This window comes from Setaria italica, chromosome V, assembly GCF_000263155.2.
Source record: "Setaria italica strain Yugu1 chromosome V, Setaria_italica_v2.0, whole genome shotgun sequence".
Lineage (NCBI taxonomy): Eukaryota > Viridiplantae > Streptophyta > Magnoliopsida > Poales > Poaceae > Setaria > Setaria italica.
The window spans coordinates 37,914,865-37,928,505 of NC_028454.1; the positions used below are offsets into that span (position 1 = coordinate 37,914,865).

At 44.1% G+C, this 13,641-nt stretch overlaps 1 protein-coding gene and 1 non-coding gene across 2 annotated transcripts; both read left to right on the forward strand.

Moving 5' to 3' along the window:
- The first annotated feature begins 172 nt into the window (after window positions 1-172).
- TRNAD-GUC lies at window positions 173-244 on the forward strand. The gene has a single exon. It is a non-coding gene; the product is annotated as a tRNA-Asp (tRNA).
- A 132-nt stretch (window positions 245-376) lies between these two features.
- LOC101760716 lies at window positions 377-8,938 on the forward strand. Its single transcript, XM_004970042.3, has 8 exons — window positions 377-583; window positions 709-823; window positions 1,511-2,556; window positions 3,336-4,936; window positions 5,056-5,159; window positions 5,672-6,465; window positions 6,762-6,874; window positions 7,643-8,938. The coding sequence occupies exons 1-8, from the start codon at window positions 464-466 to the stop codon at window positions 7,929-7,931; spliced, it is 4,182 nt and encodes a 1,393-aa protein (XP_004970099.1). The 5' UTR covers window positions 377-463; the 3' UTR covers window positions 7,932-8,938.
- Window positions 8,939-13,641: the final 4,703 nt, after the last annotated feature.

Sequence of the window (13,641 nt, forward strand, 5' to 3'; positions counted from 1 at the left end):
ACGTGGTTGTTCTTCGTGGACCACTTGGCGCGCGATCTGTCTTGGCTCGTGGCCATAGGGGCGGCAGATGCCAGATGTTGAATCAAATTCAGAAGGCAAGCCATAATGTCCGGACGAGAGCGCGAACTCTTGTCTTGGTTACATAACATTTATCAGGTGAACCATCAATTCGGTCGTTGTAGTATAGTGGTGAGTATTCCCGCCTGTCACGCGGGTGACCCGGGTTCGATCCCCGGCAACGGCGTCTTTTTGTTGCCTACTTTCTCTTTTTTTTTGGACGCACCCACCACGGTTTCGGCCTCATCTGCGTGGTTGTTGTGGGCTCGAAGTCGGCCCAGTCGCTCGCTTCTCTGCAACCGAGCCTGACGTCGGTCCAACGGCTAGCCTACCTTCGGGCTCCACCGCCTCCGCAGCCCCGCGCCGCTCAAACCCTAAACCTCCTCCCCCGCATCGGAATCTCGCCATGGCGGCGGAACCGCCGGAGCCCGCTTCCTCGCGGGACGCCCCGCCCACGGCTCCCTCTTCCTCCTCCTCCGCCGCCGTCGTCGCCGGCGTGGGCGGCCCCAACCCGTGCTGCGCAAAGGTAATCGACCCTCTTTCTGCCCTAATCCTCACGCCGCATCCTGTTTCGTCCTCTCTTCCCTCCGTTCGGTTCCTGATGCGTCTTTGTCTTTGGGTGTTTCTTTTTTTCGGGGTTGGGTTCCGCAGCTGTGGAAGAAGTACCAGAAGCTGGAGACGAGCCGGACGGCGCTGCGGGAGGCGGTGAAGCTCCTGCAGGCCGAGAACGAGAAGCTGCAGAAGGAGAACTCGGAGCTCGGCAAAGGTACCTATTCGGCTACCCCTCGGCCTAAAATGTTCCCTGATTTCTTTTCCGAGTGTGCTGTTCTCTTTGTTTTCTTTTTCTGCATGACGATTCTGTTACAAATAGAAAGAAAAGATCACCTGAAGTATGCTGAGGTAATGCACATGTTTGGCTGTACGCATTATATTCCCGCAATACTGAACCGACATTTTGTGTAGTCAAACTATTTTATTGTTGATATCTGTGCTGAAAGACAAGTAGTTTTTTTTTCTCATTCCTAGGTTGTGTGCAAAGAAAGTAAACTTTTTCTTATAAAAAACCACTGCTTTGAAGTATCTAATGCTCTAAATTCTAATTTCATAGCATGTTAGTAGCATGCTAGCAGGAATTTTAACAGAAGGTGCCCAGAGAAGATGAATCTTTCAAAGTATGTCTGATTTCTCTTTAATGCTTCATATATCCATTAACATCAGTTTGATTTCTCCTCAATGCATCTTTTAGTCGTTAGCATCTATCAGACCCCAGTTTTATTGCCCTTACCATGGCGCACTTTAAAACACTTGATTACTTGAAATGATGACACCCACCCAAAGAAGTATGTAATTCTTCATGAACGGTTATGTGTAGATGCATGCATCTTGAAACCATTTCTTATGTGTATATTGCTTTAATGTTGTATTATATCTGTTTCTCTTTTGTGATGAACAGTTTGCAAGGAGGAACGCCTACGAGGTGATTCAGCAGAAGCAGCTAGGGCAACTGAGTCTGATGCCAGAGATCTGCTAGAAAAGGAGATAATTGAATTAAAGACGCAGAACTCACATCTGCAGCAAACACAAAATATCTGCAAACATGATAATGAACTTTTACGCATCTCTGAACTGGAGGAAGAAAATAGAAAGCTCAAACATATTTTAGGAGAAGAATGGAAGAAGATTGCTTCTGAGAAGAAAAAAGCCGAAGAAGAAAAGAGTAAGGCTCTAGAAATGCAAAAGATATTGAAGTCAGAAACACAGAAGTCTGAAGAGTATAGAAGAGTTGCTGATACAGAAAGGAAAGTTGCCAATGATTGGAGAGCATCATGTGAAAGGTTGAGGAGTGAAGCAAATGAAGTCAGAGCCCAATTGGCATCTCAGATTCAGAAAACAGAGGAGGCACTTAAAAGGGCTGAAATGGAGAAGCAGAAGGTAGCCAGAGAAAAGAAACGTTCTGATTCAGAGAAATCATTAGCTGAAAAGAACAAAACACTAATTGAAGTTGAGAGGAAGAAAGTATCAGAAGAGAAGTTCCGTGCTGACAATTTATTTGCAAAGTTAGAGGAGCAGAAGAAACTCAATGAACGTTTGCGAACTAGTATTCAAGTTGAAACGAAGAATGGAATAGAAGAGAAAAAGCGAGCAGACCATCTGCTCCAGAAATTGGAAGAGGAGAGGAAACAGAATGAACATTTACAGAGAAAGACAAATGAACTTTGTGCTGGTAGAGATGTGATTTCTTCTGGCAAGTATGGTCGGAAACATGTTGATAGAGCTTCTGAGAGTGCAAATGTAAAGCTTCTTAAAGAGAAGCTTAAGCTGAAGAAAGAGCAACTAAAGCATGTGAAGAATGTGTCAAAGCTAGATAAAGCAAAAAATGCTTTGATAAGAAGAGAGCTTCAGCGTTTAAAACAAGACTGGATGCAACTACTGAGCCGATTTAACATGCTCGATGACCACCTTGCTGGTGGTGTTGAAGGTATTCATGTCTTAACAGAGGTCTGTATCTTGCATGCTACTTATTACTCTCTTCATCTATGTTTGCTAGGTTGGTTTTGGTAAAAAAAAATGGAACATGCTTAAAATTTCTTCGCAAAAGACAATGATAGTTCTGACATAGAAACAATGAATATTTCTTAATCCCAGTGTGATTTGGTATTTCTTCATGGGCTCTCTATCTTTTAATGCTAATTAAAAAAGTACTTGATATGCTATAAAAATCATCGGGGAGCAGTCATTCCTTTTTCTGAGATCACACATTTTCTTAGTCTTCATTTTTTCCCCAAAAAATCTTCTTGATTTTCCAAAGTATAGAATGGCGGAGCAAAAATTGTCATTAGAAGTGCATTTGCAAGTACCTTGATTGCATGTTATGCTTGAGTTCAATGTTGTGTTTGATTTGTCAGGTGAATCTTTCTTAAGTACAGCCTTAGGTCATTGTTGACTTTGCATGCCAAGTTTGTTCTTTTTCGCCTTTATGTTATCTGCAAATGTAATGGCTTTGCTCAAACTAATATATCACTTATCTAATGTTGATATGCAAATTATATGGAACCAATGGAAATGCTATGACATGATTTTCCCTCTAGATCATCAGAGTGGCTATGACTAAGCAGTTATGATTCACAAATTATGTGTTATAGTACATATGACCTGTACATTCTTTAATGTGGTTGCTGATATGTTGCTTATATTTTTTTAAAGTTCATTTATACTGGTTTTCTCTCTCCAATCTATACAAGCTGATGTGAATTACCGGCATTGTCTCATAATTGCAGTTGGAGCAGCACCCGGAGATACGTGGCTTCGAACAAAAGTTGCTTCCTAATGATTCAGTTCCTGCACCATATTTTGGGTTGCAGTCTGGGATGGTTCCATTCGGCTCTTCTATCCCAAGAGGATACACTTCATATCAGTTACCCAGAGAAAGCTGCACACGACCGATCTCAGGTACTAGTTCTGAATTAGGGCCTCCTCTTGGTAGCTCTCACAGGACAAAGTCCAAAAAGTCAAAAAGTCACTACAGATCTTCATGTCCCACATCCACATCTGATGAAAAGTTCATGGGCTCACAGGGTAAGGATGGCCTTTTTGTGTCCTCATCAACAGATATCAGAAATAACCAGGCTTCTGTTGTTCCTGAGCGGTGTCCTAAAGATAGTAATGGTAGATCATTGCCTCTAGAAGCATCGAAGTTGCCCTTGTCTGGTTGTACAGAAGTTACAGATAAAACACTTGGTGGTGATAGGAGGAGAAAAAGGACCAAAAAGTCTGTAGAACCTGCTGCTTGTCTCCCCTATAAACATGGTTTGCTGCATTCAGAATTGAAGGCCCATGCTGCCACTTCAAATGATGATCCTTCAAATAACAACATGCTGTCTGTGACTGAAGGTGACATGGAAAGTCATAGGAGAAAATATCTTGCTGTCTCTGATAAAGCTCCTTCCTTCAGTTTCCCTTCCAAAGTGCCTTCTCCTGGTGCAGGAAATGACTGTGCAGGTAGCAAGTTTGCTTCATTGCTCTCCTTTGAGGAAATGATCAAGGAAAACTGCTTGAAGTTACTCAATTTTGATGATGATGCAGATGAGGAAAAGTACAGAAAGGCAAAGGAGAGACCTCTTTCACCAAACCTACCCATTATTCGACCCCGCAGAACTAAAGTGCCTACATGTGCAGAACCTGGCAGTTTGGGTGATAGAACTGTCAATTGTTGTCCTGCCTCTGGATCCGATTCCATTGATTCCACGATGTCCGAAGTATTGGAAGTTAAAGAGCCTGGGATTCAGAAATTGGCTCAAAATTGTATCCAGCTTGATCCATCCTCAAATAGAATTGAGTGCAGTGACTATGTTGAACAGCTTGGTGCAAATAATAAATCCAAGGCAGCTGGCAATGTTTCTTGTAGTGCCGGTTTGGCTGGTATGCCAACAAACGCTTCTTTCGGCAGCCTTTTGCATGAGGATGTGGCCGGGAATTCTGATACAGGCAGACTAGTGTTATCAGGAAGTAGCTGTGTTGGTCATTCAAATTCCATTTTGCATTTCCAGCATTTGTCCAAGGAAGTGCCTAGCAAAAACAGCTCACATAAGATTTGTGACAGATCATCAAATTCTTTACTGCAATCTAATGTTGGGGCAAGTGAGACAACAGTGACCAAGCCAAACAATTTGGACTCAATTAGTATGCTTGGGCATTATTGTGGATCCGAAAGACCTCCAATGCACTTAGTTGTATCTACAAGAATGAAAAGAAGCACCATGATCAACATATTAAGATATTGGGAGATGCTGGATTCTCAATCTCGAGATCTTTCTAAGGAATCTTCCATTGATGGTCCATTGCTTGAAAAAGTATCAACCGACCCTTTGATATCTACAGAGTAAGTTTGTTTTCATGGTTTAGGTCATGTTTTATATGCACTGTTGCAGCCACAAGCAAACATTGTTACTATCATTTACAATCAATTATGAGAACTAAATGCTCTGCTTTGTTTTGCAGTGAGAAGGTTTCCCTCATATTTTCCCTTTTGTTGTGGGATCTTAGATTCGCAGAAGAAACTTTTGCGGATGGAAATTTTGCCTCATCAGCTTTTTCCTTAAGTGGTATGACATCTGAAACTCTTTTATATGTTAATTGCTTGTTTTCCACCCTTTTAGCTGAGGTTCTCCATTATTTGCTTGCTAATTTGTTAATTTCTTCACTTTTTTTGTTACTGCTTACATTATTCTTCTCTTGTTATTTTGGTTAGTAGTTAAAATGTCTGATCACCAACTTCTATGGCTTTTAGAGTCATTATTTGACTATTGCTTGTCATATAGCTGTAGGATTATACCAGTGGCCTGTTATCACGTACATGTTATCAAGCTCAGATTTGCTTAATCACACACTCTGTGGAATGTGATTTTTTGTTGTTGCTGCTTTTTACTCAACCCAATGTGCTTTTGTGTACATCAGTCATATTACTATTAACTCATAACTCATTCATTCTATGCTTTGACAAAGCTATTTGAGGGTATGCACCATACAGTTATTATAATTATTTGTTGAGTTGTTTTGATTGGTATCATATGGTAACTATGAAGTTATAATTATCTATACATTTTCTTCCTTGCAGTGAAGTCTCATATGGAAACAAGGTGGACTATTCTGAGAGGGGATCAGCTTGATGTTCTTATATCCTTGATTGAAGATTTTCTTCTGAACAAAGAAGTTATAGTATGTGAAAAAATGGGACAGAAGGCATTTGGCGCAAGCAAGGATCATGAATTAGATGACGAAGCTGGTATACAGATTTCAGTTAAACCTGCGAAAGTAGATCAATTTATCGCTGCTTGCATTCTGTTGGCTTCAATATGTGTGGAAGTGGAGAGAGTGGATGTTGTTTTAGAGGTTTCGTACAAAGTTCTTCAGATGGGTAAAAGTAATCTTTTGTGGACTCTGTTGGCTCTCCATGTCTTTGGTTCCATGTGTGGTGACAAGTTTCTCTTTCCAAAGAGTTGCAACTTTCTCACGACGGCTATACGGTTGGTCGTCCAGCTTCTTGAGAGTAAAGACCCTTCTCTATGCCTTATGTCATCATATGTCCAGTCAGATAAGCCAACAACATTACCGTCCTGTGCACATTGCCTGTTTGATGTGGATAAGGTTTCCATAGATGGTTTTATCTCTTCTCTATTGGATGAGCTGGATTTATGTTCACTGCTGTGGAATAACCATGCCTACTCAAATGAAACTACAAGGCACAGTTCTCATTCGGGATCAAGTGGGCTTGAGATCAACTGTGGTGAGCTTTGCTGTATATCCAAGCAAGGAAAACTAGCTGAGGATAGTGGTAACTGTCCTGCAGGGATCAGCTTATGCTACTTTACCGAGCTAATTTCTTTGCTTGAGCTCTTTGGGATTTATATGGTATGTGTATCTTTGTGACCTTTACCTTTTTTTTCCTTCTCCTTAATAGTTTTTCTGTTCTTAAGTATCAAAACATGCATACAGTTTCAGCCCACAGGCAGCAAATTTTGATATCCTAGATAGCTTTTTCAGGCTGCTAAGTTATTGTTGTTGACTTTAACCGATTTGGAATTTTGCATGTCGAACGTTACCATCATCCATGCCTTGCCCTCAATTTGTTCTGATTTTTATTCTTCAACTTTTCACATTATTTGTTCCATTCCAGTATTGACTGATTATTTTGTCCACATTTTCAGAGCTGCGAATGGACATACAGCAACGTTATTGTCCGTCTTCTGGAGATTCTGGAATCGTGCATGTGCGATGAGTATTCAGCTGCTCTGTTAGTACTTGTCAGCCAACTCGGAAGGTTTGCCCTGTTGCCCATATATGTTTAATCGTTCCATGCTTCTTTTTGTTCTTTCAATCATCAACAGAGCGCCATAGAATTCATAATGTGCATGAGCTGTATGTGGCAGTGTGGCACGCTGTTATACTGGATGGTGTTCTGGTGTGAATATGCCATTAAATTGCTAAACTGCTGTTTTTTAAATAAGAAGACTTGTATAGGATAAATCGCTGATTAGATATTGTAATGTAAAATCCTAAGTCCTAACAACTTTTCAATCACGATCTTATACTGCACACGGTTTTACATCACAGCTAGGTCCAATCATTGGACCAGTTATTCCATTGTACATGCTGATGTAAAATCACAATGTAAGTATAGCTGTTTGAGAACTTCCTCCCCATTCAGACAAAATTTCAGACATGTCTGATCCAAGGATCTTGCCGCATCCTTTGATCTAATTTTTCTCCCATTTCTCAAATTTTGATTTGTTAGATTTTCAGTATTCCATTATCCAAGCTAAAACCAACATTCTATAAAATGAATAGGTCCCTGCCATAACTGTAAATTTTGTCGTTTGGAACCTTGGAGGTGGTGACCATCTATTTTGCCTCTATTGGTCAAGCACACATACATGCATGCACATACACTTCTTTTCATGTATTTTCATGCAAGTTCCAAGTATATATTTCTTGTTCTGACTTGTATTTGTTGTTTAATCCTAATATCTATGATCTACTTGATTCACGCTCTTAACATTTTGACAATATCCTATTTCCCAATTTGCAGGTCCTTTATTGATAATGTTGGTTATGAGCAGAGAAGAGTTAGTGAGCTGAGGGACAAGTTATCATCATTGTTAGCAGGGACAAGTTTTACAAAATCAAGGAGTTTAAGTGTTCAGTTTTCTGCCATTGGTGCGTTGCTCAGCGTCCTTCCATTGCCATTTGACAAAATTATTGCCACTCAAAGTAGACAGTTATCTGGTCCCTTTGTTGTGCAAGAGAGACAGATTTCTGAATGGTTTGTTCAGTTAAGCAACGAGCATCAATCTTTAGCTCGTTCCTTTTTTAGCTGAAATTTATGTATCGCTGCATGCATAGCTGGGCCTTTCATTTCACGGACCAGTGAAGAATGCCTCGTGCAATTTTGATATGTTCCGCACAGGTGTATTCATGGTCCCATAACATGATTTTGGATGACTCCCTTGCTTTGACAGTTGGCACAGCATAGCGGATGATGTTTGTTCTCATCTTTGAAGATGCCAAAGTATTTTGCAGATCATCTTTTTTTTTTTGTCAACATCATGTTGTCAAAATTTCTGCAAGAGCAGCTAAGAAACCCAACAGCGAAGCATTTGGAGAAAAGGACATGCAAATGCTGGATTTGGACTGAGAATTGTGTTTTCACCAGAAGTCTGAGTCGAAATAGGTTGCAGATTTTTTGCACTGTTTGGATGACAAACGTGATCAGTACATCAGAGATTATTGAATCAAGATTTCTAAATTGAAGAGATGGTCCGTCCAATTCATGCATGGTCTCAGTAAGATTGCCAAATGGCGATGATCGGTGTGAGGTTTGGATCAGGATCTGATGCCCTCCGAGGAAGCTGCAAGTCACGATTGGGCATATGGATGAGACTGGGAGTATGTTTTGGTGGCAGGATTCTTTGCTGAAGTGAATTTTGATTAAGATATCTTGGTCCCACCAGAATCAATTTTGATGAATTAATAGTTGTATTCTGCTTTTTAGATAACAGAGGGGGTAGGCAAGGTTTCTGTGCCACAGTGCTTGTGCAAGGTGATACGAATTTTGATGGATTCACCTTCGTGTCCTGCTCGCCCGTTTTTTTTCCTCCCCTGTTAGAGTGGACATAGACTGTCCAAGAGGTGTTTGCCTATGTGCTAGGCCCTGTATGCACTCATGTATGAAGGCAAGCGATTTCTTGGCTATGGCTTTGCAATGTCAGACCTGAAGTTTCGCGATTTAGCCCTCGCACTCTCATGTTAAACTAGTTCCACAATTTGTCATCTCATATATGACTTGTTGTCTGGTTACTAGTAATTTTTTGCAGGCTTGTTGCCATGTCTCTCTTTTGTTCTTCATTCTTTCCAAGTTCTGGTTAAATATAAGATCTTGTTGGTAATCTCACGGAAATGAAGTTGTATGATGTAATATAGTTTCAAAGTTGCTACTGGAATGAAATCAAAACGAGCTCTAGTAACGGTGTTAATGTCTCTCTCCCTCATCTGTACAATCTAGGTTGCGTCACAGCATTTGGTATTTGCTGACAGAAACTGCGGCGAACTACCCTCACAGGTGGATCATCTTCAGTTGGTGGCAAAAAGTGCGAGGGGTGCTCAGTAGAACAGGCCAGCCCACAGATGAGTACTTGAGTAGTAGCCATGTCAACTTCTTAAGCCCAGCTTGCAAGTCCATCCTGCCGCTTCTTTACCTGGGTCGGCAGAGGAAGTTTGGAACCCTGGAATTGTCACTGAAAGCAATTCCCACCACCAGTCCTTGCACTAGCAGCAGTCAGTGTTCCTCCAGCGGGGGAAAGAAAAGGGAAAGGGATGTTTTGTCCACGCTGGCCCAACCCGAGTAAGCCTCAGTTGGTGCATTGCATCGTGCCAGTCCCAACACCACTACTCTCTGAGCCAGCTAAAAAGCCACAAACGTGGCGAAAACAACCCGGCCGCCCAGCCCCCGTCCATCCAAAAAAAAAATCCGTCACCACGCGGCTGGCACCGGTGAAATCCCCGCTCGGCGGGGCGGCCGAGCGGCCACCCCGGGCGGCCCACGTGCTACCGGTCGGTGGAGGCACCGTGCGCGGACGAACGGACGGGCGCGCACGCCGCCTCGGGCGGGCGGCGCGCGCACGCGGAGCACTCCGCCCGGGCCACGCGGCGCGCGTGACCCCCCGCGCGCGTCTCGCTTTCCGCCTGAGGTCGACTCCCCCACGTGCATCGGCGTCAAGCCGCGGACGCGTGCCAACCAGGGATTTCTGCCCCTTTTTGCACGTCCGATTTCAGCGCGGCGCGGAGACCGGGCGGGCGGTCCGTTGACGCGGCCGGTCCAGGTCCGGGCGAGCGCGGAGGCAGCACGACCCGTTCCTCTCCGGCCATCGCTGTCCGACGACGTATGCCGGATCAGACTAGGCAGGGCGGAGGTCGGATCGCCTTCGAGCTCCTCAGATTAGCGAGGCTCCGCAGAGCACAGGTTCTCGCAGCCAACGCCGCGGTTCCTTTTGCGCTGCGCTTGCTTATGTGTCAAGCAACGGCACCCCGGCCGGCGGCCGGTGGGACGGTGGATTAGTATAAGCAAAAGCCCCCCGGAGAGATTGGGCGCCGGCCGGCTGTGCCGTGCACGCGGGGAGATCCGACATCCGAATGCCGATCCCGGTTAACGGCCGTAATGAGCATTTAGCGCCGATCTGGAGGCTGCAAAAAGAAGAAGAAGAAGAAGACACGATGATGATGAGCTACGAGCCTATGAAAACTACTGGCCGCTCGCTCGATCCAGTACTGACTCCACTCGATCTCAGCCGTACCCCCGTAGCAGCCTAATGAAACGACGACGACAGCAGTGACGCGCGCGTGTGGCTCTGGCTCGACTTGCACGATCCTCTCGTAACGGTAAGATATAAGTGTTGGGGGAAAAGAGCCTTCCCTTTAGTCCTTTACACATGCATCCAGAAAAAGCTCAGGTGGCAACGTCCAGCATGGAGATAAAAGATAACACCAACCCCGCTCCGTCTGGTCATTTCCGATCGTTTCACTCACCAGTCACCACTTCCCCTCCGACACCGACGGCACCGAACTGCCACCGGTAACCGAGCACCCGACCCGGCGTACCATCCGATCGTGTCGTCTGGCCGGCGACCAAAAACTGACGTCAGAAAACGACACGCCCGGCTGGCGGTAGCCGGCTAGCCAGAGCGCCCCGGGAAAAAATGGGGACGGGACGGGAGCACGGGAACGCCAGCGGCTTGCGTCCAAAACGACGAGGAGGAGACGCGACGCGAGCGCAACCCACCACCCGCGCGGCGCTTTCAGTTCAGGCCTTTCTCCCCTCTCGGCTGCCTTGGCGTCAGGCTCGGGCGGGCGCTCGGTGCCGTGCGGATAAGCACGCGGGGAGATCAGCACGAGCGGGCGCCTCGAAAGATAGAGATGCCGCCGGGGCGCCGGGCCGGCCGGCCACCCAACTGACTTGCCCGCCCGCGTACGTGGCGGCCTGGGGGCGCGCGCCTTTTGACTGTGCATGGGCGTCGCGGTTGGTGGAATGGTGGCCACTGGCCAGGTCTATCCGTAGGGGAAAAAGGGTTTTGGTGGCAGGAAAATCGAGATCCATGCAAATGCTGTCTGGTGCTGCTTGGACGTTTCTGTGTTGACACAAACAGTTTTTTAAAATATCCTGGGCCCGTATGTCCATTTCGTACCAGCGTACGGTGTACAAAAGCTATAGTAAACGAGTTGTTCAGAAAATTCAGCTGATGGGATCGTGCGAGATGCATTTTCAGTACTCGTTGAGCAGAATGATAGAAATTTTTTTTTTTGCGAGAACAGAATGATAGAATATGGAATGGATCTTCCGCACAAACAGTAGCCATTCAAAATTCAAAAAGACATGTTCGAGTTTCTATATCTATACAAATGCAAAATTAGTCAGTGTGGTAACTTGAAAGTTTTACAAAACAAACTCATCTTAAAAATTAATCGTCAAACGTTTCCTGGCCAGACTGTGGCTGCGTGTAGCAGTGCAGGTAGCGTCTGGAGCTTTTGGCGATTAAAATCAGGTTCCTCGGAACATATGCCTTCCAACCATCTCCGTGACAAGGAATATTCCGCTTACCAATAATTCTCATCTCGAGGAAAAAAATAAGAAAAAAAGAGGAAGGAAAAGGACCCCTCCCGCTGCACCATCCACAAATCTCAGCTTTCGCCCTTAAAGAAAAGGCGCGTGCTGCTTTTGGAGAATCATGTTTGGTACCAACGCTTTCCTTGACAGCTTCCTTCTAGATGCTGTTCCAGCTTCAGCCTTCAGCACGGAAAGCTCTGTGAAAAAAGGCCCAACAGTTGAGGCCAACAAAGGGCTCATGACATGTCTCAAGGGACACCGGAAAAAAGAAATATACTTATCAGTAAAATGAAATGGTCACTGTGCTGGACTGGAGGTCTGGAGGCTTGAGTTGATGGGGATGCTGAAATAGTTACGAGAAGAGCGTCAAAGTCACGCGACAATCCAGCGACCGAATTTGGTTGCAACTTGCAACTGTGCAGATGAGACAGTAAACAAGCCACCACTTGCACCATGCTTTGTCTCACGGTCTCCCCTTGGGTCTTTGGCCGAAGCTTTACTCTCAATTTTTCGGAGTAAAGCATGCTTGATAATTAAGTGTCACTCAAGTGATTTAAGATTTGCACCCTTAAGAAATGTACTTCTATATAATCCATCTATAACGCTCGGCAATACAATCAACAATTATATCCTTTTTAAAAAATAAACTGCCTGGTTTTATCTTTATTTTGAAATTCTGCCACAAAAATCTAAATACTTGGACGTAAGGGTTCATCATTTGGTTGCTATTCTTAATTGGATTACGGCGGTGGCTAGACCTAACCACCTTGATGTTCTCTTGTAATTTCTTTGAACGATTACCACGATAAGTACTCAAAGGTGTTTTAAACTGAAAATATCATTCAACACGAGGCTGACAAGTGGGGTCTAAGGTCACATGATTGTCTTTTTTATATTGAGGCACGACAATCATGCAGGGAGGAAACTTATGGGCAAGTTACTTTCACTATCAAATTATCGATTCCTAATAGATCAACCAGAGACCAAATATCTGTACTGTGAATAAGATGGAGTAGCAAGGAACAAAATTGAAGATTCTACTCGTTCAGTCTGTGACAAAAGTTTTAAATAGAACTGACACATAAATTGCATATTTCAAGCTGAAAACTGTGACGACAGATAAAGAAACGACACAATGTTTTTTTTCAGAGAAAAAAGTTTTCAGGAAAAAAAATCTTGTTAGCCAACGCTTACAATGGAGTATTGGGGTGTATACATGACTCTCACACTTTCAGTTTAATCCATGACTGCAATTGATCAACTCTATATGGTTTTATGCACGAGAACATCCCAATGCATTTCTGTATTCTGACTGGCATAGTTTCTCTCCTCGTATTCTTCTCTCTCTCTCTCTCAAAGTTATACAGTATTAAACAAATGGCAAGATCACCAAAGAGAATCGAATCCGAGGAGGGAGCGCTCACTAGAGGCCGCTAGTACAGAGAATCAGGACCACTTTCACAGCCCATTAACAATGGCTCCTCCTACCTTTCACCACTAACCAATTGGTAACCCGATGCCAAATCCCACCCAATACCACCGTTAGTGAGACAAACAATCATAGAGGAAAGAGAAAGCATGGCACTGGAGCAGCAGAGCTACATCAGCAGCCACACCAAATTAAAATAGATTAAGGGGGTGTTTGGAAGGAGGGGGCTAAATTTTAGCCCCCGTCACATCGAATGTTTGGACACTAATTAGGAGTATTAAACCTAGATTAATTACAAAACTAATTACACAACCCCTAGGCTAAATCGCGAGACGAATCTATTAAGCCTAATTAGTGCATGATGAGACTATGTGGCGCTATGGTAGCCGATTTCCAGCAAGAGGCACTCAAAAGACCCACAGACACCTGACAGGGGAGCGTTAGAGTGTGGCAATTAGAAGTGGATTCCGCCTAGGGGACGTCACGTAATCGAAGACTCCAG